This window comes from Stenella coeruleoalba, assembly GCF_951394435.1.
Source record: "Stenella coeruleoalba genome assembly, chromosome: 10".
Classification (NCBI taxonomy): domain Eukaryota; kingdom Metazoa; phylum Chordata; class Mammalia; order Artiodactyla; family Delphinidae; genus Stenella; species Stenella coeruleoalba.
In genome coordinates this window covers 2,681,746-2,709,139 of record NC_137156.1, presented here as the reverse complement: position 1 = coordinate 2,709,139, position 27,394 = coordinate 2,681,746, and the positions used below count along the sequence as shown (strand labels likewise).

Sequence of the window (27,394 nt, the reverse complement as noted above, 5' to 3'; positions counted from 1 at the left end):
CTAGCTGGTCCGCAGGTGTCAACTCCCTTCATCTAAAAATCGGAATTTTTTCCTCCGGGACCTGGACGAGGCGACAAAGGCCCTTCTAACTCTCAGGGATTCTTCCCCATAAAAACAGTTTGTTAAATGCTTTGGCAGAACTCCAAAACACCCTGAGACGGTGACTGACCTGAAAAGCTGGATTTAAACTGTTCCACAGAGAATGTCTGACACCCCCACTCTACCGGGTCTTCGAGCCGCTCACTTTGCGGAGCGAACACGTGCCTTTCACGCGCCCTCGGCTGCCTCCCCGCCTCCGGCCTCAAGCGCCGGGTCAGCCGGTGCTCCCGCCAACCCCGCAGGGCCCTAGGGCAGAGCCACACGCCTCCCGCCCCCGGCCCCGCCCCGGCCCCGCCCCGGCCCCGCCCCGGCCGCTGATCTGACCCAACCTATCACTCCCGGCCCCTCCCCCCGCGCGGGCCCCGCCCCCGGCCCCGCCGCCACCTGTCGCCTTCAGGCCCGCCCCAGCCCGCCCTCCCCGGGCTCCGGCCCCGCCCCTGGCCCCTATCCAACCTATCGCGTTCAGGCCCCGCCCCTCCCCGGCCCCGCTCAGACCTATGGTGTCCCGGCCCCGTCCGGGAGTCAGTCCCCACCCCCACCCCACGGCCCGCAGTCCCGCCCACGCCCTGGAGCAGCCATGGCAGGAGTGGCCAGAAGGCTGGCGCGGCTGTGGTGCTCGGGCGCTCTCAGCAGGTAAGTGCCAAGCCCGGGCCCAAGGTCGCCCTCGGACGCCGCCGTGCTTGCGGGGGGCGCGCTGTCTGTTATCGCGTCTCGGTAGCAGCAGGGTTTGCGGGCTGCTAGCAGAGCGTGACGTCAGGTGTCCCTCTCCCGCTCGCCCTCCTCTGGGCCGGAGGGTCAGGACGGCCGAGCTGGGTCTCGCCGCGCGCGTCCCCGCCCGCCCCCGCCGCCGGGCTCCGAGATGCTTTGCTGAGTTGGGGGGGTCGCGTGAGCGACCGTGCGGGCTCGTGCCCGCCGTGGGAGCGCGCCCCGAGGTCAGGTGGGGGTGACCCGTCTGCTTCTTGGAGAACGTCCTGCTTGGTGATGGTGGCGGGATGCACAGCCGGGCCACGTGGAAACCAGAACCGGGCTGTGCACCGGCAAGGGGAAAACCCTGGAACGTGCCGGTTGCCTTCGGGGGTGGAGTTATGATTTTCCCTATTTTATATACTAAGAGGTCGTGTTTTGTAATTTTTTAAAAACTCTATTTTAAAATAAATAAGTTTGCACCATATTTTGTGAGACCTTGCACATTTCGCCCTTTATGTACATTTTAAGTTTTCCTTTCATTTTCTGCTTGTAACTTGCCAGGTGCCAAATTCATGTAAGATGCAGTTTTTTCCCTTTTTGGGAAAAAAAAAAAACGGATTCAATTATTTAATGTAAAACTCATAGAAGGCTAATTTTACTGAATGAGGCTAACTCAAGGTTTGAACCTACTCTTTGAAAGTTACATTATTGCAGAGGAGGTGATACATTTGTTAGGTTTGGGCTTTATTTGTAGCTATTATTTTAATCATCTTTGATGCCTTTAACTTTATTACTCAGGGTCATTTGTTGTGAAACAACAGTGTTGTTTGTTTGTGACCTCACTGCTGTGCATTGATGCTTTCCCCTCCCCTCTGCTTACTGTGTGTGCTTAAAAAGCTAGTTACCTGGTAGCACTTGCTGTCTCTGCTCTGCACCTGGCTCATTAGACATGTCTGCGTTAGGGGTGAGTATGTCCGCTCAGCAGGCTTCACAGCCTAGCATCCAAGGCAGGTAGATTTCCCCCAGGTAGGTCTTTCACCTCCCTAAGAAAGAAGTGCTCTCTATCTGGAATGCCAGCAACTGCTCATCTCTGCTCTGAACATTTCTTTTTTTTTTTTGTGGTACGCGGGCCTCTCACTGCTGTGGCCTCTCCCGTTGCGGAGCACAGGCTCCGGACGCGCAGGCTCAGCGGCCATGGCTCACGGGCCCAGCCGCTCCGCGGCACGTGGGATCTTCCCGGACCGGGGCACGAACCCGTGTCCCCTGCATCGGCAGGGGGACTCTCAACCACTGCGCCACCACGGAAGCCCTCCTCTGAACATTTCTTACATCTTCATTTTCCCCTCCTTTCACCTGTGTGTGTGCTGGGACACACATGTTTGCTGAGCAGAGTAAGGAATTGACCTGATAAAAGTTTATACTTTGTTGATCAGTGACTATGTGACTGAGCAAAGGGCTTATGTGCCTGAGGGGCAGAAAACCAAATTCCGACAGCAGGAGTTGGCAGCAAAGTAAGGATTTATTGCAGGGCGCTAAGCAAGGCAGTGGGAGGACAAGCCTCAGGTCCACTCCAAATTGATCTTTGTGTTACGGGCTTTTTTTTTTTTTTTTTTTTGAGGGGAAGAACAAATAAGCTGAAATTAATTATCCTCTTGTGACATTTACTAATCATTGCATGTCTCTGGTTTATAACTCTCTGGCCAGGTGGTCCATGGCACAGGGGTCTGTGAACTCGTCCTGCTCTGCAGAAACAACCTGAGTCTGCACGTTAACAATGATGTCTATAATAGCAGTTTTAGTACAAAAACCATGTTATCGACAGCAGCAATTTTAGTCTGACTCTGGTTGATTAGTGCTCAGTTAGCCCAGGATTGAGGTCAGAGGAGACAAGAAAGGGAATAAAGTTTTGGACAGAGGGATGACTCACAAACTCGGTAAGGAAACTCGGTTTTACGGGGACTCAGTTTCAACTGCAGAGGCTGTTTCTGGACCTTGGGACCCAAATGACTGAACTCTTTGTACTTTACCCCCTTGGTCTCAGTATCTTTATTTTGTCTGGGGGTGGGGCAGGCATATTAAACTCAGAGACTGAGACTGTCTTTGCCACTGTTTTATTTAACCCAGGTTCACTGTGGGAATAGTAATAATTTCACAAGCCAGTGGCATACAGGATAATGCCTCTTCATAAGGCAGTAGAGAGTTTTGACTTTGCCATCCAAGAGCTGATGTCCAGCTGCCAGCCCCCAAGTAAAAGTCCCCTGATGTTGGAGCGGTTTGGTGGTGTGGCCAGGCAGGCTGACTCTTCGGTGGCCGCTACATGGCTTTCACCACTGCTGATCGAAGAGTCCCCTTTACCATGGCAGGAGCTAGTGCCCCAAGGTCTTGGAGAGCTATCTGGATCGGCAGAGGGGAGCCTTGCCCAGACTGACACTCTCGGACGGTCCTCACAAACTCTGGGGATTTATAGTCTCAATGACCCCTCTGCATACAGTCACTTCATCTGCTCTTATCAGTACGTCCCCTGCAGGACCCCTCAGACGCTGAGCTCCGAGCGGCTACCAACCAGGAGGATGAGATGTCAACCTGACACAGCTCACATCATTCTTATATCAAAACCACTTCACTTCTAAAAACAACTTTTTGGGTCTTTCCTTTCACTTCAGTTGTACGCAAGTGGCTCTGCGGTCTTCACACCCTGCGCAACACTCCTGCTGTCCTCCGTCCCACAGGCCTCTACTGACTTCCTGCCCGTGGCACAAGTCCACGGCTCCCTGGCTTCTGGCTGCTTTCTCTCTGTTTGATTTGAAGGCTCCATGACTGCCGTTAGCTTCTGTACTGATTTCTTATCTCGGGACAGTTTTGGAAACCACTGACCATTCACAGCCAGGTGGCTGGGGAGGTATAGGGAAACTGTTTCTGGAGAAACGTAGCATTTTGGCGTGTAAGGGCTGGGAACGATTAGCAGTCAGCCTGCCTGTTTGCAGTCCTCTGCAGGTCACCCGCTTCCCAGCACTTCAGCTGCACTTGTGTGGCCCAGCAATGAGAGCCAGCCAGAAGGACTTTGAAAACGCCCTGAATCAGGTGAAACTCTTGAAGAAGGATCCAGGAAATGAAGTGAAGCTAAAACTCTATGCACTGTATAAGCAGGTAAATGCCTAAGGTGCGACATAAAGACATTTTGAGCAGATAGGTCCTCAGACAGACGTGCTGTGTGTTGTACTAAAATGCAGCCTTAATGCTTTTAGGGGTTGTGTTGCTGCCTTTCCTACCAAGAGTGTACACACGAGAGTTTATTATATTAGACTTCAAAATATTATTAAGGCAAAAAGTAACTCCTCAGGACCACTCCAGAGTAAAAGAGACTTAAAAGATATAACAACCAAAGGTGTAGATCTTATTTGGCCACTAATTAAAATAAATCAGCTGAAAAAGTGCTCTTGAGACAGTTGGGGAAATTTGATTAGGAACTGAGTATTAGGTGTTACCTAGGAATTATTCTTAATGGCATCATGGTTGTATAAGAAAATTTTTTGTGTTGTTGTTTTTTTTTGGTTTTTTTTAGGAATGCATACTGAGTACCTAGGGGTAAAATAGTATAGTGTTTGGCATTCTCTCAAATAATGAAACAAAAAAGGAAAGAAAAGGGTGGATGAAGCAAGTATGGCAAAAATGAGCGTTACTGAGTTTGGGCGACGAAGATTGGGAGTTCATGACAGTATTCTACTTTTGTATATGTTTGAAATTTTTTATTACAAAATTTTAAAGCTCAAGTTTTTAAGTTACAGTGTCTGAAAAATGTCCTGGGAAGTCAGCCCCTCTGGGTTCCTGTGTGTTCTCTATTTTTCTCTTCCTGTGACGCGTATGAGCCTCTCTTACTTTCATGCTGGTGTGTATAGGAAAGAACTTAACTTTGCCCCCAAAGAGGTCTGACCTTTGCCCTTGGCTTCTGGGAGGTAATTTCTAAGCCCTTGAAATACCAAGAGTGATAGAAGTGTCTCTGTTTGCCTGGAGAGTCTAACCATGGTATTTAGAGTAGGGGCTGCGATTACACTTCAATCATGCCAGGTGGTGGAGCCCCAATGAAAACTCTGAACACTGAGGCATGAATGAGCTTCGCTCGTGGGCAGTACTCTGTGTGTTGTCACGCATCAGTCTGGGACTGGAAGAGTACGCTGTCCTGACTCCGCAGTGGCCGGTTGGCGGCTGGCTGGGGTGTCACACACACACCTTCCCCAGATTCCACCCTCTGCATCCTCCCTTGCTGACCTTAATCCGTATCCTTTCCCCCTAATAACCGGTAACCAAGAGTACAGCAGCTTTCAGTGCATTCTGTGAGTCATTCTAGCAGATTATTGAACCCGAGGGTGGTTTCGGGAGCCCCCCAATCTCGCACTTGGTGTCAGGAGTGGAGGGGGGCAGTCTTACGGCCTGCGTTGCCTCTAATTTCTCAGATGGCTAACTCTTGCAAGGTGAGTCTTATCTCTCTTTCTTTGGAGAGTCTTAGCCTCCTTTGCTGCCCTTGTTTTTCAGAGCCTCCTTCAGCTAGTTATATTACGAAGTTGAGAAGCATGGTTATTAAATGGAGTTTTAAATTTGCCATCTCTGAAAATAACTGAGTGCATATTTTTTTCATCTCAGAACACTCAGTGCGCCTCCCCTCAAACAAGTAAACTTTAGTTGCTTTTTGCTTTCTGCTCGCGTGTCCTTCAGTTAAGTGTCCTAAGGGCCAGCGGCACTGATGACCCCACCCCTGCCCCCTCGTACGCAGCTGCAGCCGTGTTGCTCAGTTATCAGATATCTGCCATGGAACTGGGTTGGGGAGGGTGTTTCTTTTGAATGGGCTTTCAGAATACACTGTGTTCAAAATGTTTGTGGGCGAGTTACCTTCGAAGATTATTTGCTAATGAACGATGATGATTTTTTAAAAAGTATTCAGTACTTTCCCAAAACCCCAATCTTGCGTTATTTTCATGCACAGCAGCTATAACTTATTTTAGGGACTAATAGCCTATAGCATATTTGGTCCCTCCAGCCTTTTTTCTCTTGCTTATGCATTTTTAGCAACAGCATCGAAGGGAGAAGGAAATTCAAATAAATTTATGTGCCTTGGGAGGGGAAGGTGCGTTCACGCTAGCGTGCATCTTATGGGTCTTAACTGTTTAAGGCTCCAGTTTGCATGGGCGTTTGACCAGTAATTGCCCCTCTCCTTTTCACAGGCCACCGAAGGACCTTGTAATGTGCCCAAACCAGGTGTGCTTGACTTTATCAATAAGGCTAAGTGGGACGCTTGGAATGCTCTTGGCAGTCTGCCCAAGGTACATTTACTTACCATTCTGCTTTTATTCCGTTTGCTGTGCTCCTAAAGGAAGGGGTTGCTTCTCATTATTAAGCCATTACAGATGAGCCTTCTAGATCTTGAGATCCCTCTACCGAACCAGAATCTCTGTTCTTTCTTCATTGCCAGGAAGTTTCTCAGAATGCTTGTTCATTGACCGTGGGCTGAAATTGTCATCTCTCTGCAGGAAACCGCCAGGCGTAACTACGTGGACTTGGTGTCCAGTTTGAGTGCTTCTTCTGAGTCCTCCATCCAGGTGACACCGGCAGCAGACAGGAAGCAACCAGGAAGTGACGCCCTGGTGGTGACCTCCCAAGATGGCATCACAACCATCACATTGAACCGGCCCGACAAAAAAAATGCACTCACCACTCAGGTAACATGACCTGCCCTAAGAGTCCGTCCTGCTTTTCTTTTCTTCCTCTGTCTGTTTCACTCAAAAACTATAGTGTGTCAGCATCCTTCCTGTTTCTGTGAGAGCTTGTGTTTGATTCGTACAGAAGATTAATGATTGTGGCTACTTCATACAGCAGAGTGGGACATTCATTATTTAGAATTTGTGAGCTTCGGGTAGGTTATGCATGCCCAGAGGCACTGCAACTTTTCTGATGATGGAAACACAGATAAATTATGTGAATATAAATGAAACACATGTCACAGTAAGAGAAGATGCAGAGGGCTTCTCTGCGGTTGGCATAGACGCTCCCTGGACATATCTTCATGTCACTTGGGCTTGAGAGTGAGTACTAATCTACTCGCGTGGAGGTTTATTTTGTACAAGTAGAGGGAAAAAGGAGAGAAGAACTTAAATAGATCGTAACCCAGCTCTGCTTGAAATGAGCTGCTTCACAGGCATCCCTTGAGCCTGGCTCTTCCCAGATACCCTGTCATGCTGCATCGTCACCCCGGTAGTCATAACGGAACTACTTCCTCATTCCCTCCCTCAGTAGAAGCGATTTCACCTCCATTCATACATTATGTAAAGTCCATGCATCTGTTTTTTCAGTAAAGGATGTGTATCTATAAACGTCAGCGCTCTTCACCATTCTCTCCCTCATCTAAGGTAGAAACTGCACCTGTTTTAAATGCCTTGAAAGCTATGACAGCTACACGTCCAAGATTTTCAGAGACGTTGCTGATTTGAAATATTGGGCCCACTGTTCTTGACGGAGTCCAGCCTTTCACCCTCCATAACACTCCCAGGCTGCCTGCCACACTCATGCTGTCTTGACGTCCCAAATAAAAAACTGCTTCCAGGAAATCTTTCTCTGCTCCCCGCGCCCTTGTACCCACCCTAGAAAAGGACCGGCAGCTCCTCTGAGCTTTCTGCTGCTTTGTACTTTCCACCCATTTTAGAGCTGTCCCTCCCCGTCTGTTAATTTCAAAAGCTCAAGGACTGTGTCTTACTTGTTCATTTTGGGGGAAAAACGTGGATGTGTTCCCCAGCATCTTCTACATAGCACTTGGTACAGAATACGTACCACATAATCATAAAAGGAATGGAAGTCCTTTCAGTCTTTCGTTCTGGCTCTGTAAATACAGCCAGCGACAGTGTTTGGCACTTTGCAGAGGGCGGGCCTTGCAGACTGATGTTCAGTGAAGCCCCTGGGTGATGGTTACCATTTTCAGAGTTTTTTTCTTTTCCTCTTCTTCCCCCTTTCACACAGATGTATCACGACATCATACTTGCACTTGAGGCTGCAAGCAAGGATGATTCAGCCATAACTGTTTTAACAGGTGAGACGTTTTCTTAGATTTCTAGTTAAGTTTCTATTTGGGGGGATTTTCATCTAAGTAGGAAATTGAGTAAATAGGCTCTAATATCTTTTCTAATGCTAAGATACTCTAATTCTTAAATACATAAGAAATACGATAGACACAGGATTGATATCTTTATCACGTAAAAAGCAGATACAAATTGGTAAGAAAAGTACTAAGACCTATTAGATAAACGGGTGAGTAAAATGAACAGATAATTTATGAGAGAAAGTACAGGCATAAAAGAAACAAGGAAAATGCAACCAGATTAATAAACAAATCAAAATGATGAGATACCACTTTATACTCATCTGAATTAGCAAAATTTCATGTTATACCCAATTTTGACAAGGTTATGGTAGAATAAATGCCTCTACTCCCTTGCTGACAGCAGCGTGATGGCTCTAAGAAGTGTAAGTAGCTAAGGAAAGGGCATTTGACGGTATGTAAAATGTTCATGTACTTTGATACAGGGATCCCACTTATGGGAATTTATTTTAGGGAAATTATCCAAGAAAAAGGAAAGGTCTTATGCAAGAAAGATAATCTTTGCAGCATGACTTATAATTGTGAAAATGTTAAAACATTGTAAATATGCTGCATGACAGAATAGTAAAGCACATTATAGAACATCCAGTAGACTATGTACCGTACAAGTATTAAAAATTACAACTCTAAAAACCGACAGTATAGCAAATGTTTAAGATATAATAAAAAGCATTAGCAGTTATATCAGCACTGTGATAATAAGTGGAAAATATGCATGCTTCTGGGCCTGGGCTGATGAGAACTCAGAGAATGGAAGTCATTGAACCTGGAAGGGGCGCTGCGTGTAGTGGTGCAAGCTGAGGGTCAGGACTCGGATCAACTGGTGTTTAAATCCGGGCATCATTCCTCACTACCTGTGGGCGACCTCTGCTTCCTGAATCGAGAAGACAGTGTCTTCCTAACCCCACAGAATGGTCGAGGTGGTGGCACGAGACAGTGCAGGGCAGGGCTCACAGCAGGTACTTGGGAGACGGGAGCTGTTACCGTTTGTCGACGCAGTGGAAGCAGGACTGATTTTATTTTATTTTATTTATTTTCTTTTTTGGCCACGCCATGCAGCTTGCGGGATCTTAGTTCCCCAACTAGGGATTGAACCTGCACCCTTGGCAGTGAAAGTGTGGAGTCCTAACCACCAGACCACCAGGGAATTCCCAGAGTGATTTTATTTTCTTTTAATTTTCATTAAAATTTGTAAAATATATAATATAGAGATATCAGAGATATTTCAGTAAAAAAGGGAGATGAGGAGAAAGAGAGATACCTAACAGCTGATGAGAGGGGGTGAAGGAAAGGGAAGAGTTGAGCATGGCCCTTGTATTTCACAAATACACCTCGGAGAACGGAGGCAACAAAATCAGTCTAGAGGTGGCGTTGGCTTGATACAGGAGAAGAATGTTTTCTGGTTTTTTAATTTAAAAAAATTTTTAACATCTTTATTGGAGTATAATTGCTTTACAATGGTGTGTTAGTTTCTGTTCTATAACGAAGTCAGTCAGCTATACATATACATAAAAAATTTTTTAACTATAGTATGTATGGTTTTTTAAAAAATCCAAACATGGATTAACATGGTTTTTTAAAAAATCCAAAGATTGTGAAATGGCATACAACAAAACTAAATCTCACTCTCCTTGGAACCCCAGTCTTGCTTCCTAGAAAAACTCAGCTTTTCTTGAGCCTTCCAGAAACTGCCTGTGTGTGTATGTGAGTGTACCCCGCCTCTTGTAAACAGAAAAGGAAGCATATAGTACATACATACTATACCCACCTTCTCCTCACAGCATATCCCGAAAAATTGTTCTCTGTCAGCACGTATACATCTAAGTTTTTCTCTGCAGGACTACAAAGTATGAAAGTTTTGGGATTCCATAATTTATTTCATCATTCCTGTATTGATGAATGGGTAGACCGTACTTAGTCTGTTGCTATTAAAATCATGCTGCAAGGGTATCCTTGGACATATGTCTTGCAGCGAATGTGCAAAATCCAAAGGCTATATCCTTAGAAGTGAAGTTGCTGGGTTTCGTAATAATGGTAATAATGGCTAACGTTTTTATCATACTCCTGTTTGCTGAGCACTGGTCTAAGCATTTTAATTCATCTGATAGCGTTTTGATTCTTCACTTTTCTAAGCTTTCTTGCACTAACCCTGTGAGGTTAGGCCCTGTTATTACTCGTATCTTACAGGTGAGGAAACTGAAAGGTTAGATAAATAGTGCTTTTCCTATAGTGATTTTCTGTATATCCTTCACGTTCATTTTCTGGTTCCTGTTTGATCTAAACGTTGTAATAGTAGGTCCTTTAATTTCCAGAAAGGATTTTTTTTTTTGGTTTTCCATTTCTGTTATCAATTCCTAGTTTATTCTATTATAATCAGAAATAATTGGTTTTACCAATTTTACTTTTTTAGAATCTATTAAAATTTCGTGTATATTAGCTATATATTGAAATCTCTGCCTTGAAGATTAAGAATCAACAAAATGGCCAATATTTTATATCATCCAGGAACACTTAAAAAGTAAGTTCAGGGACTTCCCTGGTGGTCCAGTGGCTAAGATTCCGTGTCCCCAGTGCAGGGGGCACCGGTTCGATCCCTGGTCGGGGAACTAAGATCCCGCATGCCACACGGTGCAGCCAAAAGAATAATAGTAATGAAAAAATGTTTTAAATAAAAAAGAAATTTAAAAATATTAAAAGTTCATTCTTGATTTTTAAGGTATAGAGTTACAATTATATCAATTAGACTTGCCTCTCTAATTCATGTTATATAGATTTCCTAAATTCTGTTTTCTAATTTATCTGTCTGGACTGAAAAAAGAAAATTAAAGGCATCTGTTTCTCTCAGCCCATGCTATGCTGGGTACCCCCCCTCCCCAGAGCCTTTGCACATGCTGTCACCGCTGGAGAATATTCCCCCCACCCTCTTTCCATCTACCCCTGCCCGTGTCCTTCAGATCTCAGTCCAGTCATTCCCGCCTTAGCAAAGTTCCTCCCTGAACCCCCAGGTGAGAGCAGAGCCCCATTGCCTGCTGTCCTGTCCTCGTGTCCCTTTGCATCATCATAGTTGCATTGCCTACAGTTATTCATGTGTCTTTAAATCAAGGTCCAGCTGACTCCCTGGTCTGTCAACTAGGGCAGGACCCCAGCTGGTCCACCAGTGTATTTCCAGAGCTTGGTACAGAGCCTGGCACATACAAGATGCCCAGTGACTACTGCAGAGTGAGTGAGTGCTGGATCCGTGGATTTTGTTTACAGGCAATGGGGACTATTACTGTAGTGGGAATGATCTGACCAACTTCACGGATATTCCCCCTGGTGGAGTGGAGGAGAAAGCCAGAAGCGGGGCCGTCTTACTGAGGTGAGAGCACGTCTGTCTCATCCCGGGGGGCTTACCCTTATCGGTGTGGGGTCTTCAGCTGCGCCAAAGTAAAATAAATACTTCTTAGGTTCTGTGTAATCGGCTGTGACTTTAGGCAAGCATATTTCTCCAAGCTTCTATCAGTAGGGGGCATTTGCTCCATCACTGTAACTTCTGTTACCCGTTCTCCTGGCCTCCCTACACCACATTTGATTGGAAAGCATACAAGTCAACTACCGCTACCAATTAAATTCTCCCATATTGAGGCAGAGGAGTTTAGCAACTTCTCCTCTGGCCAGAGGAAGGCGTGACTGCCATGATCGCTGCTCATAGGAGACTTGAAATGGTCTCAGAAGACACAGAGGGCGTGTCCTCCCGCCTCATTAGTCCCCGCTGCGTCTCTGGTGCCCACTGAGCTGGGATACCGCAGCACGTACTGGCGGCCACCCTCGCCTCTGAGTCTACAGCTGGCTTACGTCCCTGACTGAATGCCTAGAACACAAGATTTGAACCAAGGCTGACCTGTGGGACTCTGCGAGTTTCCCTCAAGTGCCGTTCAGATGGGAGGAACCTGGTGCGAGAGGCCAGGGAGGTGGCAGGGCAGAGAGGCACTGCTGGGCGATGGGAAATTCACCAGCCTGGCCAGAAAAGCACGTTCCAGACTCACCCTGTCTCGCCTGCATACTTCAGTGATGCTACTTTGGCATATTTAAACATGCTTTTATATTTCCACGTCTGTAGGGATTTTGTCGACTGTTTTATAGATTTTCCGAAGCCTCTCGTTGCAGTGGTGAATGGACCAGCTGTAGGAATCTCCGTCACCATTCTCGGGCTATTTGATATCGTGTACGCGACCGACAGGGTAAGTCAGCTCCCGGAAATGTGTGAAGTGATACAAGTTAAAAAGAGATCCTCTGAATTCTCCTTTATTGTTGCTAGTAGTAAACAGATTACATATGGTTTATGGTAGAATGGACCGAATTTAAATTTTTCCCAAAGAATTAGTCTAAGATGACGCTTTTTTTTTCCTTTACTATTAACTTGAATTTTCCTAAACACGAATATTGTTGTGAACATTTTGCCCCAGCTCTTTTGGCTCTGTGCTCTAATCCTGTTAACACAACACTTGTTCATTTTTACTCTAAAATAGTCAGGAACCTTCAAAGCTTGTTAGCAGGGGGCAAAAAATAGCTGTTTCGGAGGTTATGCAAGTGAGTTATTTGATCAGTTTTCCCAAGTAAATGAATCCTGGAGTTTATAAATCCAGAATAAGGAAGAACTTCCAGGCGTTATTCTACTTTCACTCCCTCCTTTGCAGATAAGGAAACCAAAGCTCAGAGGAGTCGTGTTCACCATTGAGTTATACAGATTTTAATTTTTCTTCCTACTACAGTCATAATATATGTCATAGTAGAAAATAACATTTTGGAAAATATGGAAAAGTACAAAGAAAAGAGTTAATTTAAAAGTCACTCCTTATCTCACCACTCAGATAAGCAGTGCTAACATTTGGGTTATTTAACTTATCTAATTTAACCAGTCCCTGACACTGGAACCCTAGAATATTTCCAGTTTTTATCCTTATAAACAAAAATGTGATGAACGTTGATCTTAGAACGTTTACTGTAGAACTAATAACCACCTCGTAGGGTTATCAGGTTCTCAGAGTGACTGTTGCTTTTGTGGCAGTACACTTTGCTAACGTACATACAGCCTTGCAGGGAACGCTTGGTTTTTACCGCTGAAGAGATTCCTGGCTTTGTCTGGAGGTGTTTTCTCCACTGATGGGGCCGTTTATGAGGGTCCTTAACCCTGTGGCTCACCTTTTACTGGATTCCTTTCAATGAGGCTGGGCATATTGTCAGATCTAATTTTTACTAATAATTTTCCCATAAAAATAGCAAATGGAAGTCTAGACGCTAGGCTACCTAACCTTTGTAGGTGGAAGTCTCTGCTCAAAGGCAGAAATTAACAGTCTTCGGTCACATTCTGTGTGTTAAATGACCAATTAATTGACCTGCTTTGAGCAGGGTGGGATCAGGAGTTCCTGACCTGAACTTGGGGGTCTCATTCTTCAGTACTTGGAGTATCATCATATTTGAATCTTTTCCCGATTCTCCCACTGGATTCCAAATGATTGTCATGTACATCATCTTTTTAAAGATTTCTAGGACTCCCATCTTACGATACAATTTGAATTCAAATTGAAATCAGAGGGAAATGCGTATATATTATGTATGCTAAAAGGTTGGGCCCAAAGCAAAATATTTGACAAATAGTGACCACTGCTGAGAGCTCACCCAACTGAGTTACACCAGGGCTCAATTTAAAACCAGGCAAAGACACAGAAGAAAGAAGCTGTGGAGAGGAACTCATTTTACAGGGTTTCTCATCCCTGGCTTCATGACTAGGTACCATATTAAATGTGGGTTAACATTTAACCCATATAACCAAGTTATTCTCTGTTATGGGCAATAAGTAGTGCCTCTGCCTATTAGCTTGTTACATTTCCTCTCTGAGTTAATAAAAAGGCAGAAATCATAACAGTAATAGATCTTTGAGCGCTCAGTATCTAGGAGGCACTCTGCTGATGCACATTATATGTGTTCAGTAAATGCCCACGTTAACTGCCCTGCGAGGCAGGTGCTCTCATCCCATTTTACAGATGAGAAAACCGTGGCACAGAGAAGTTAAGAAGCTCCAGGGTCACTGGGCAGCCTGAGGCCAGCATCTAACCCTTAACTACATCTACTGCTCCGTTGCTTATAATAATGTTTATAAGTGAATTAAATGCTGCTTATTATCAGCTTTCCTCGCACCTGTTTGTGGCTCTTACCAAGGTCGGCTTCTGCTTTCAGTTTTCTGGTCACGTTCCTTAGGCTGTGACTTCTCAGCACATTTTCTCCAATACGATTTCTTTTAGGGGGGAAAAGAGAAGACAGGTGACATTAATAACTGTTTACTTTATACTTTTATTATTTTGATTTGTATGCTTTGTACATTATATGTTTATATTTTCTAGCAATATTCATTAAAAAAAAAAGCCCTCCATACCTGATTATGGGACATGAAGTCTAAATATGCTGTTTACGGAATTGTTGATGATAAGTTAATTTCCTTTCATAAGAACTTTTCATTCATCAAGAAACACACAAAACTATTTCTGACATCTAGAAAAAAACTACAAATGACTCTGTGGTCTAAATAACCAACATTAAAGTAGTTTCTGGTATTTAAAACCAATCAAAAAACCTCTGGGGCAAAATCAAGACAAATGGCAGATTGAGGAAGTAATTTTTCAACTCACAATACAGGCTAAACTTTCTAATATATTTTTTAAAATGTGTCTATAAAGTGATGGATCAACAAATTAATATAAAAATACACGACAGAGAGGAATAAATAGCCCACAGAAAAGAAAGTATAAATGGCTCTTAAAAACATGTGAGAAAGACACCATTAAGAAAAGGACTTGTAGGGACTTCCCTGGTGGTGCAGGGGTTAAGAATCTGCCTGCCAATGCAGGGGACATGGGTTCGAGCCGTGGTCCGGGAAGATCCCACATGCCGAGGAGCAGCTAAGCCCGTGCGCCACAACTACTGAGCCTGCGCTCTAGAGCCCGCGAGCCACAACTACTGAGCCCTCATGCCACAACTACTGAAGCCCACGTGCCTAGAACCCATACTCCACAACAAGGGAAGCCACCGCAATGAGAAGCTCGCGCATCGCAACGAAGAGTAGCCCCCACTCGCCGCAACTAGAGAAAGCCCGTGTGCAGCAATGAAGACCCAATGCAGCCGTAAATTAATTAATTAAATAATTTAAAAAAAAAGACAACCAATACAACTTAAAAATAGTGGGCAAAGTATTGCAAGCTACTTCACCAAAGAAGGTATGCAAATGGCTGATAAACACACGAAAAGATACTCAACATCATTAGTCATTAGGGAACAGCAGATTAAAACCACACCAAGGGCTTCCCTGGTGGCGCAGTGGTTGAGAGTCCGCCTGCCAATGTGGGGGACACGGGTTCATGCCCCAGTCCTGGAAGATCCCACATGCCGCGGAGTGGCTGGTCCCATGAGCCATGGCTGCTGAGCCTGTGCATCTGGAGCCTGTGCTCCGCAACAGGAGAGGCCACAATGGTGGGAGGCCCATGTACCACAAAAAAAAAAAAAAAAAAACAACACCGAGACACCACAACACACCTACTAGAGTGGGTAAAATTGAAAGACTAAGGACAACGACAGCTTTAGGGAGAACAGAGTGGTTGGAACTCCTGCTGCACCTCGCAAAATAGCCTGGCAACGTCTGAGAAAGTTACAGCACACATGAACAACGCAGCCCAGCAGCTGCATGCCTGGGCATGTACCCAAGAGAGTTGAAAATACACCATCATAACCTTATTTATAATATCCAGAACACTGGACATACCACAGTGGCTCCAACTGGTGAATGGCTAAGCGAATTATGACACATCCGTACAATGGAATACTTCTCAGAAATAAGGAGCAGACCCTACTATGTGCAGTAACAACGTGGTGACTCGAGCCTTCTGCTAAGGACAGAAGCCCACCAAAGGAGAAGAGGCTACAGAACGTGTGATTCCATTTATATGCATTCTAGAAAAGGCAAAACTGTAGGAACAAAACATCCGTGGTTGCTTGAGGGTGAGAGACAGACTGACTGCAGAAGGGGCGTGAGGACACCTTGGCGTGGGGGGGGGTGATGGAACTATTCTGTGTCTTGGTCATGGTAGTGGCTACACAACTGTATACATTTGTTTAAACTCATCAAACCGCGTACGTGAAGAGTGGATTTTGTGTGTATACAGGCAGACCTCAGAGAGATTGTGGGTTTGGTTCCAGGCCACCGCAATAAAGCAGGTATCACGATAAAGTGAGTCACGGGACTTTTTTGGTTTCCCAGTACATATAAATGTTATGTTTACATTTACTGTAGTCTGTTAAGCATGCAATAGCGTTATGTCTAAGAAAACCATCAGACATTTTAGAACAGCTTTAATTTAAAGTAACGCTGTTGGGAAAATGGCACCGGCAGACTTGCTCGACTTGGGGTTGCCCCAAACCTTCCATTTGTAAACAAAAAATAAAAATGCGGTATCTGCGAAGCACAATAAAGCAAAGCACGATAAAAGGAGGTCTGCCTGTATAATAATACAATAACCCTAATTTTTTTTAAAGTTCTTCAGTTAAGTATTGTAAGGAGGATAGAAACAAATAGTGATTTTTTTGAAATCACATGTGAAAAGATGATTTTCTTTTTTTTTTCTCTCTCTTCAAAAAGGCAACATTTCATACTCCATTCAGTCACCTAGGCCAGAGTCCAGAAGGATGCTCCTCTTACACTTTTCCGAAGATAATGGGCCCAAGCAAGGTAATTTTTGGAAACCTTAAAACGAAAGGTAATGTCATCTCCATTCCAAAAGTAACCCCACACTCTCTGTTCTTTCCCTCTATAGTAGAGGCAGCAGACGGAAGCGAATTATTTGCTACCCAACTCCAAGAGTTTTAAACATAGAGGAACCAGGCTGTGGGAAGCGTCTGGTCCGCAGGGAAATTTAGACGCTCTGTCCCCAAACTGGGGGTGACTCTCAGCTGGGTGCCCCGTGCTTCCAGCGCCGTTCCCGGCCCCCACAGCCTTTCCTCCAGACTGTCCCACAGGGCAGCAAGGCTCCAAGGGGCCCAGTGGCCGCTCAGGTCTGTCCCTGCAGTTATGGAAACCTAGGTGCCCACCCTTGGTGGGCAGGACCCCAAGGGGATCATGACAAGACTGAGAGCCGGGGGTAGGGAGAGGCTTAGCAGACATCCTTTGGGATCTGAAAGGGGGGGAGTGGGAATTGAGCCTCTGTTCGTTGCTATTAGGTTTTCATTGAAAAAAGTGTATATTTTTAAAATCTCTTTTCTTTTGTTTCTGGACATGCCATGCGGCTTGCAGGATCTCAGTTCCCCGACTGGGGACTGAACCCCGGCCACGGCAGTGAGAGCCTGAAATCCTAACCATTAGGCCACCAAGGAATTCCCTTTTTAAATCTCTTTCTTCAGTCACGTGCCCTGAATTCTTATACAGCTTTGAACTTTGAAAATTTGGGCAGACCCAACCCTAAGGCTTAGAACATTTGACTCTGAAACCGTCTTTCCTTTTCTGGAAGAGAAATTGCAGACATGGGAAAGGAAATCCACTTGGTGCCCCCAGTATTGTTAGAAACTGAACATCAGTCTCCCTCACTTTCCTTCAGTTAAGTGGAGCTCATTGGAGTACCTGGGCAGGTAAAGAAAACTGTCAGAGCCAGACCACTGTGTGAATTTCCAGGGAAAGGAATTTTAAAATATATATATATATATATATTTAATTTATTTATTTTGGCTGCGCCGCGTCTCAGTTGCAGCACGTGGGATCTTTAGTTGCAGCATGCAGACTCTTAATTGAGGTGCGTGGGATCTAGTTCCCCAACCAGGGATCAAACCCAGACCCCCTGCATTGGGAGCGTGGAGTCTTACCCACTGGACCACCAGGGAAGTCCCCGGGGAAGGGAATTTTGACAGTTGGTGTGCCTAAATGTTGGTTGGCATTTCCTATGACGGTGATTTTTCTTTTTGTTTTATAATTGTTTATAGTGTCTAAAACAGGAACTCATTGCTGCCGTGTGTCGTAGAATCAACACCTGCCTCGCAGCCTTTCTGCCCCAGGCTCCCAGCTCTTTTTGCTCCGCGTCGTAGACAAACACAGAAGCGGCAACCTCTACAAACTGTCCAGAAAGCCCAATGGTCTCAGCACAAAGCTGGCAAACCATTGCCTGTGGCACCATCAGTTTCCCCCTTAATGAGAAATACTGGCAGCCTCAGCGGCCAGAAGGAGATGTCCCTGTGTCTGCTGGAAGCAGTTCATTCTGAAGTTAGCTGAGCCTTGTTTCACTGCGGTAACGTCAATCCCGCTTTTCATTTCAGGCAACAGAGATGCTCGTTTTTGGGAAGAAGTTAACAGCCCGGGAAGCATGTACCCAAGGACTTGTTACTGAAGTTTTTCCCGACAGCACTTTTCAGAAAGAAGTTTGGGTCAGGCTGAAAGCATATTCAAAGCTCCCCCCAAATGTTCGTATTCGTTTTCTTGTTTGTTTTGTTCTGCTTGTAAGAACCATGTAAATCATCTGTTTGCCTTAAGAGAATAAGCAATTTAAAAAACAAGACAGCTGGCTCTGAGCACATCTAAATCTGAGATTAAAAGTAAGCCTAATAATGTTAGAAATACTGACTTTTACAAAACTGATCAAATAGGCGTCCCACTCCTGTGCTGTGGAGACCGAGGGGCGGTTCTCTCTGGGCACCACTTGGAGGAGGTTGATAGGCAACCTTTACCAGCACGTTCATCCTTGAATCCAGGTGAGCAGCCAGACAGGTTAACTGTGAGGAGATTCTGACCACACAGCACTTTCGTTTTTACATGTGGTAGCTGGTGACTGATTTTCTCATGTTCTCACCGCTCAAAATGTCCTGGAGCCAGAAGCTTTGGTTTCTGTCTACAGCTTCTTAGAAATGTGTGATCACAAGCCCTGCCCCACACCTGCTGGGAGGATGTGTGCACACACGAACGTTTGAGGAACAGTGTCTTATCTACACGTTTCTTAAGGTGTCACAGGATCAAATGAACGACAGAGAAACAAGCATCAGAATTCTAGAATAATCTCACTCCTCTTAGAATGCCTCTTAACCTCACTGTTGGTTTTGTTTTTCAGGCCATGAGAATTTCAAAACAGGTCATCAGAAATACGGAGAAAGAAAAGTTGCACGCGATTAATGCTGAAGAAAGCAACGTCCTGCGGGAGAGGTGGCTGTCAGATGAGTGCATGAACGCCGTCGTGAGCTTCCTGTCCAAAAAAGCAAAGCTGTGATGGCCATCACATCAAAGCTAAGCGTTTCCAAGGAAGGGATGTGCTACTATTTCTGCTTTCCAATTCCTGAACTAAGTAAACCTCGCTGTGCCTTTTTTCAGTGCTAAAATACCAGTTCTGATAATTATACTTCACTAGAGCCCTGATGAAAAACAAATGATGTGAAACCAGCTTTGAGAATTTACGTAGGTTTTTGGTAGTGGGGAGTCTTACGTCTTTCGCTATGAATCGCTGTGGCCAGGCACACTGAAACATTGTGCCCGGCGTCCTGCTCTGAAAGGCATTCACAGTGCTGCAGGCTGAGACCGTGTGTTCGAAAACCACTACTGCACTTTGCCGTCCACACAGGCTCACTGACTTGATCGGCCCAAACACCGACAGTCTCTGGATGACCGAGTCAAGATCTTCAGTGGGTCGCATGTTCTTTTTCAGCCGTCTGGCAGGGGGAGTAAACAGAGGGAGCAATATTACTAGAGGATGAATTAGAATCTTAGTTTCATCCTCCCCCCTATAATTTGATAAAAAGGGATGAAGGGATTGGATCGTTTCACTGGAAAGTGATGTTCTGTATCAGTGATTATTTCCTCATTTATCATATAGTCTCCATTCTCGTTTAATGTGGTACTTTATAAAAAGCACCCCTGAAAGCTGCCTTAACTGTCCTTGTGACTCTCTGTTTCGATGGCTGCCATATGAATCGCTTGACAAGAGTTTAATTCCAGTGGCTGTAGGATCGGCATGGAAGATTCTGCTCTTCTAAATGTCCTCCTTCCTTTTTAACCTCCTTCAAGCATCAGCATCCAGATAGCCAACCCACCGAACCTCTAACTTCTTAATTTTTTTATTCCAGTAATCCTAACCCAAAGTGTTCACTCTTATAGGAAATACATTAATAGTAATAACCCAGTCGTGTTTACTGAGCACTTACTATTTGTTTCTAGTGCTTAATGCCCATAAGCACATTTTGTCCTCAAAAAACAATGCCCAGAATTAAAAATGAGGTAAACTGTTGCTGCTACCCATTTACAAGTAAGGAGTCCAAGGCATGGAGATGTAAGTAGCTTTTCCAGAGTCAAAGTCCCAGTAAGGGTCAGAGAGTCCCAGCCCCACTGTGTCCCCATGAGCCGCCCATCCCTCCCACTGACTTCAACTAACATCTCTGGACAAAAGGTGAAAAACAATGGCTTGAGGATGCTGACATTAAACAAAAGCAGATGGATTGTGGTAAGGCGTCAGAATGTGGAGAAGCATCTGCCCATGAGTTTCTGAGATTGTGGGACATTAGGAAACAATTGCTGGGATCTCTGTCCTAAGCACGGGACATATGCCCCAAAGGCAGGCCCAACTGTGCAGCAGTGCAGTGGTTGCCATGGTGTGACTGGCAAAAGAAAATTTGAGGCCAAGAAGAACCTCTCTCTAACCAGGAAAAGGATTCCCTGGGGCTGGAGAGGAGAATCCCAGAGCAGAGAAGGAATGAGGTGCTCCCCTAATTCTAGGTATAAACCTACACAGCTTAGGTTCACAAGTGGGACAGGCTCAAACCAACATGGTAAAGGCTTTGGGAAGTAAACTGGGAATTTAAGCACCACTAACACAAGATCAAGACAGCTTATAGTCTCAACCTAAGCAGGTTGATTACTTGCTAAAACAAAACCATCAACATTCTCCAGATAATTCAACAAAACTCAGGCTCCAGGCAACATAATATTCAGTGTCCATGATACAATCCAAAATTATTGACATACAAAAGACCATGAAAATGTGGACACTAAGGTGAAAAAAGACAACACGTCAATCCCGAGATGACCTAGATGTTGGAATTGTCCCACAAAGACTTTAAAGCAGTTCTCATAACTGTGCTCCACAAGGTAAAGAAAAACACACTTGAAATGATTAAAACTACATGAATTCTCATCAGAGAAACAAACTACACACAAAAAAAAGAACCAAATAAAATATTTAGAACTGAAAATCTGAAATTTAAAAATAATTCTCTAGGGAATCCCATGGTATTCCAGTGGTTAGGATTCAGCATTTTCACTCTGGTGGCCCGGGTTTGATCCCACAAGCTGCATGATGTGGCAAAAAAAAAAAAAAAAAAAATTCTCTGGAGGGACTCTAGCAGAATGTAGATGACAAAGGAGTCAAAGAACCTAGAAGATAAATCAACAGAAACTAAGCAATGTGAAGTACAGGGAGAAAAAAATACTAGGAAAAATAAATAATCAGAGTGACATCAGCAAGATGTTGGAAGTTTCAGGTCCTCATCGCCCAACAGAAATATCAAATAATCAACTACAGAAACCTGTCAGACATCTACAGCAAACAAGTGAATGTCCAATCAAGAAATAAGTTACATTAAAAATGATAGATTTTGTGACATTTTTACTCACTCTTGCCCCACCTACTCCACTGCATGATGTGGTTGGAAGGAATTAGTCTACTTCCCACCTCCTTCTCTTGGGATGGAAGGAACAGACTGGAACTTGTTTGCAACATGCTGGCCTGTCTGGGTTGCCTGAGGGATTGGTTGCTGTCTTGCCTGACTCAAAGTTGAGACGGAAACATTGGCATAGTTTGGGTCCTGGGCTAGAAGCCACAGAAGGCACTGAAACACGTGAAAAGTACAAGCTGATTGCACACCTGTGGATGCAGAGAAAGAGATTACAAGCAGAGGAAGACAATAGAGCATTTAAGACCCTGAGAAGAAGCTGGAATGAGACTCTTTGGGAAGACATTTAAAAGCAGTTGGGGGGTGGGGGGGGCAGGATTAAAAAAAACAAAACCAAAAATTAAACCTATACACAGGCTCAGACAGGAATCATGCCCAGTTAAACCTGAAAAGGCCTGGGCTGGTCTCAAGACTCATGGGCCCACCATTTCAAGGTCTTGCACAGCGGTGTGCAAGCACTGGGAGAGGTGGCTGTTCTTTCAAATGCAGTTTTCAAGAAAAGGTCATAAGGCATGCCAAGAAACAGGGAAACGTGACCCATTCAAAGGAACAAAATCTCCACAAATAGTCCATGAAGAAACACAGGCATGAGACTTCCAAGAAAAGGACTTTAAAACAACTGTCAAATATGTTCAAAAGAGCTAAAGGAAAACATGGGCAAAGAGCTAAAGGAAATCAGGAAAACACTGTGTGACAAAATAATACTAACAAAGAGATGGAAATTATTTTTTTTAATTAATTCTGAAGATGAAAATTACAAGAACTGAATTGAAAAATTCACTAGAGGGGTTCGCCAGCAGACTCAAACAGGAAAAAGAAAGCATCAGCACACTTAAAGACATTTGAAATTATTGAGTTTGAGGAGCAAAAAGAAGAAAGAACAAAAGTGAGCAGAGACTAAGGGACTTATGGGGCACCGTCAAGCGACCAGTGTGCACACAATGGGAATTCCAGGAGGAGGAGAGACAGCGGGACAGAGCAATATATTTGAAGAAATAATGGCTAAAAACTTAACACAGTTTGAGGAAAGACATGATATACAATGCAAAAAGCTCAATGAACTGTAAGTAGGATAAACAGAAGGAGACCCGCACTGAGACACATTATAATCAAACCTGTCAAAGACAAAGCATGAATCTTGAAAGCAGAAAGAGAAAAGCAACTCATCACACACAAGCGATCCCCAATGAGATGAGCAGATTTCTCAGCAGCCAGGAGGGAATGGAATGATGTGTTGAAAGTGCTGAAAGAACAAAAACAATTGTCACCTGCTAACTCTACATCTGGCAAATAGTGTTCTTCAAAAATGAGGGAGAAATTTCAGACATTCCTATACAAAATCTGGGGGAGTTCATTACCACTAGATGTGCCCTGCAAGAAATGCTAAAGGGAGTCCAAGTTGAAATGAAAGGATGCTAGATACTAAGTCAAAGCCACATGAAAATATAAAGTTCTCCAGCAAAGGTAAATACATGCACACAAATATAAAACTATTATTGTAATTTTGCTTTGTAACCTCACTTTTTATTTCCTACAGGATTTAAAAGACAAATGCTTAAGATATAATTATAAATCTATGTTAATGGGTATATAATATATAAAGATGTAATCTGTGACATCAATAACAAATGGAAAGGGCTTCCCTGGTGGCGCAGTGGTTGGGAGTCCGCCTGCCGATGTAGGGGACACGGGTTCGTGCCCCGGTCCAGGAGGATCCCGCATGCCACGGAGCGGCTGGGCCCGTGGGCCGTGGCCGCTGAGCCTGCGCATCCGGAGCCTGTGCTCCGCAACGGGAGAGGCCACAGCAGTGAGAGGTCCGCGTACGGCAAAAAAATAAAAAAAATAACAAATGGAGATGCAGAGCTGTAAATCAGTAGTTTTTGTATGCAGTTAAGTTGGTAAAAGTTTAAGACAGATCATCATGATTTTAGGATGTTGTCTGTAACCCCCATGGTAACCACAAAGAAAATATCCATAGAAAATACCCAAAAAGAAATGAGGAGGGAATCAAAATGTGTCAACACAAAAATATCAACTCAACTCAAAGGAAAGTAGTAATGGAGGAAATGAGGGACAAAAAAGTGATATAAGACATACGGGAAACAAGATGGCAAAAGTAAGTGCTTCCCTATTGATAATTAAATATATTAAACTCTCCAATCAAAAAACACAGATTGACAGGATTAAAAAATCAAGGTTCAACTATATGCTGCCTATAAGAGTCTCACTTTAGATCTAGCGACATGCATAAGTTAAAAGTGAAAGGATGAAAAAAAGATATTCTATACAAATAGTAACCAAAAGAGAGGAGGATGGCTCTTATTTTAGACAAAATAGACTCAAAAGCTGTTATAAGATATGGACATAATATCATGATAAAAGGGTCAAGACAGCAAGAAGATATAACAATTATAAACATTTACACACTAATATTAGAACTCCAATATATATAAGGAAACTGACAGAATTGAAGGGAGAAACAGCCTACAATAATAGTAGGAGACTTCAATACCCCACTTTCAATAGTGGATAGAAAATCAGACAGAAGATCAATAAGGAAATAGAGAACTTGGACAACACCATAGATCCCTTGGACCTAACCGATGTGTACAGAACACTCCACCCAACTACAACAGAATACACATTTTTCTCAAGTGCACTTGGAACATTAACCAGGAAAGATCATATGTTTGGCCACAGAACAAGTGTTAATAAATTTTTTTTTTTTTTTTGCGGTACGCGGGCCTCTCACTGCTGTGGCCTCTCCCGTTGTGGAGCACAGGCTCCGGACGCGCAGGCTCAGCGGCCATGGCTCACGGGCCCAGCAGCTCCGTGACACGTGGGATCTTCCCGGACTGGGACACGAACCCGTGTCCCCCGCATCGGCAGGCAGACTCTCAACCACTGCGCCACCAGGGAAGCCCTAAATTTAAAAAGAGTAAAATCATATATCTTTTTCTAATTACAATGGAATTAAACTAGAAATCAACAGCAGAAGGAAAACTGGAAAATCCACAAATATACGGCAATTAAACAACACACCTTTAAACCACCAATGAGTCAAAGGGGAAATTAGAATATATCGTGAAACAAATGAAATAAAAACACAACATACCGAAACTTGTGGGATAAAGTCAAATCAGTGCTAAGCGGAAATTTTATAGCTGTACGTGCTTACGTTTAAAAGAAGAAATCTTGTAGACTAGGTGTAAAGCCGAAGTTCTGCCACTCACATGATATCATCCTAGGTCCTGGTCATGCTTGGGGTGGGCTGGTGCTTCCCAACTCATGCAGCATAAAAGCCCTGCAGCTCGGTGGTTGGGTCCCTAAGAATCCCTCCTCTCCACCCTGCTAGGTCTCTGCTTACTGACCTGGAATGCGATGGCCCGTGGGGAACCCACGCACCTGCTCCAGTCTCCATGAGTTTTCTCCCAATGAGGGCTCTTGCAAACACGGGGAGGTGTGCAAACGGGACTCATGTGCTTTTATACAGAGCAATGCTTGTTTTCACACTCACCGTATATGCCAAAGACAACATTAAGTCATTTTTTAGCTTTTTAAGGCATAAAGAGGGTTTGTGGTCACCCTATCCATCTCTAAATATGCCTGCATAGGACAAAAATTAGGCACCTACCTGACAACTATGGTTGACACTGGAGGCTCCTTTGTGTTTTTATTCCACACATGGCATTTCTTCCACCCCTGATTTGCATTGTTGTTGACTTTTCTTCTCCACAGGGGCATACTGCTTGGTTTGGGGGTCAGATTAATCTCTTTGGGAAATCGATGTCTTTCTAAGATCCTTTCTAAGCCAGAGAATTCAGAATTCTCACCTAGTAGTAGAACAATCATTAATACAATTCAATGTTCCTTTCCATCTTTGCACAGCAAAGATGCCATTAATTTGAGAAAGACTGTTTGTGCCATTTAATTGCTATTGAGGTCTCTGCCATTTCTTCATTCCAAAAATATCAGTGAGCCACATTTAGACCGTAGCCTGGTTCTAGACATCTAATAGATGCACAGCAAGAAATGAGTGAATGAACGAACAAAGCAGGTGTGCTCGTACTACCACAGGTACTGAAGGTCATTGGTGTAATCTCTGCATGATTCTCAAACGAATGGTAAGTAACTGGACTACTATTTTTATCTTCAGCGATATTAACCACACTCTGCATTGACATCACATCCACTGCTTCACACTGACCTCAGTTGGCCCCTAACCAAATCGCCCTTCCTTAGTGACCCAAAGAGCTTGTGCCAGGATGTAGTCCAGTACTCTACTTCCTTCCTTCATTAAAACCATCTTCTCCAAAAAGAAGGAAGGGAGGGAGGGAAGGAGAAAGAGGGAGACAGAGAGAAGGAGATAGGAAGGGAAGGAGGAAGGGAGGGAGGGAAGGAGAAGGGGAGTCAGTTGAACCACGCAGGGTGTTTAGTGACATAGCTGAGTTATCTTGTAGTGTAAGCTTGTTATCTCTTTGCCAACTGGTGACAATTTGAGAAGCGAAAGCCAGTTTGCAGGCTGTGCTATGAGCATCTCTGCAATCCATTTGGGTGCATAGAAAATAAGCTGTTACACACCTACCGTAGGAAGAGAAGCTGAGTCTCAGAGAGACTCAGGGGGACCCTGCATTGGATTAGGAATTAGATCAGTGCTTGTCCGGCCCCCATTATTTCTCAGGCTGAATCCCTGAAGGTCCCTCCTAGGTAGGGTAATTGACAGAGACCTAAGGGACAAAGAATTGGCTCAAGGGACCATAGGCATTCGGACTAAATGGTTTAATGACTTGATGAATAGATTGATCCTTAGAGGCCAGAAAAACCACTCCAAGTGAGCCAAGGGCAGGCCTGGAGTATGGAGCTCCTGCCCAGTGGGTGAAGGCCAGGGCTCTTGGTAGCAGTTTATTAGCTCAGTGACCACACAGCTGGGCCGCCCAGCAGCTCCCACAGGCTTGCCCGAACAATAGGAAGAGCATAGGGTTTGCTTTGGTTGTCAGAACTTCACATCTAATGAAATGGACAGCAGTCTACACGGCAGGAACACTACCAGTTGCTAAAGACGTATCAATATTCGTGTCTACACTGGGAGGCTAAGAGAACAAACTCTAAATCAACATTTAACTGGAATATCACTGGGAAATCAAAACCCAATTCTCCAACCTCACATAAATGCACACTGTATTTTCGATTTTAAAATTTCATTTTAGTTACAAAAATTAAAGACACATGAAAAGATTTCCACTGGAATAAATAAAATCAAACTTAAAAAAGTAGACATAGTGTAAAAAATTAATGAACAGAAGCCTCAGTTAAATAGAGCCGAGAGACCAGCAGGGGGAGCTCTCACCCCTGCATTCAGAGCTGAGCCCAACCAGAAAGAAGAAAGATTCCCTTCTTTCCTGCTAGGACTCAACCACAGACTCTTTGTTTACTATTTTTGTTGCCCTCCTAACTTCTTTTCCCCTCTATAAGATGTTATCCTTCCCATGCCATGTGGAGACTTGCCGGTGGTTCACCAAGGTTGCAGGCCCCAAATTGCGGTTCTCTTCTGATCCTGAATAAACCCGTCTTTGCTGGAGAAATACCAGGCGGTCCTTTGGGTTCAAGTCAACAGCAAAGGGAACATCTTCCTCCCTCCCATCTCTAGCCTTCCTCAGAGGTAGGCACCACCCTGAATTTGCTGTGTCTCCTTCTGGAACTCTTTTCTATGCATTTATATACGTATTTGCATTTACATAGTCTTCTTTT

At 44.3% G+C, this 27,394-nt stretch overlaps 2 protein-coding genes across 2 annotated transcripts; one reads left to right on the top strand and one right to left on the bottom strand.

Moving 5' to 3' along the window:
• Positions 1-585: 585 nt before the first annotated feature.
• On the top strand, positions 586-19,194 carry ECI2 (enoyl-CoA delta isomerase 2; the record flags this gene model as incomplete). The annotated part of the gene is made up of 10 exons (XM_079932691.1): positions 586-732; positions 3,771-3,933; positions 6,003-6,101; positions 6,309-6,497; positions 7,789-7,858; positions 11,183-11,285; positions 12,027-12,147; positions 16,593-16,682; positions 18,254-18,397; positions 19,039-19,194. Exons 1-10 carry the CDS (start codon positions 677-679, stop codon positions 19,192-19,194), a joined length of 1,191 nt encoding a protein of 396 aa, XP_079788817.1. The 5' UTR covers positions 586-676.
• A 6-nt stretch (positions 19,195-19,200) lies between these two features.
• Positions 19,201-26,184, bottom strand: LOC307192120 (testis expressed protein 56-like; the record flags this gene model as incomplete). The annotated part of the gene is made up of 2 exons (XM_079932693.1): positions 25,281-26,184; positions 19,201-19,630 (listed from the first exon to the last, which is right to left on the bottom strand). The coding sequence occupies exons 1-2, from the start codon at positions 25,496-25,498 to the stop codon at positions 19,201-19,203; spliced, it is 648 nt and encodes a 215-aa protein (XP_079788819.1). The 5' UTR covers positions 25,499-26,184.
• Between the last annotated feature and the right edge of the window lie 1,210 nt (positions 26,185-27,394).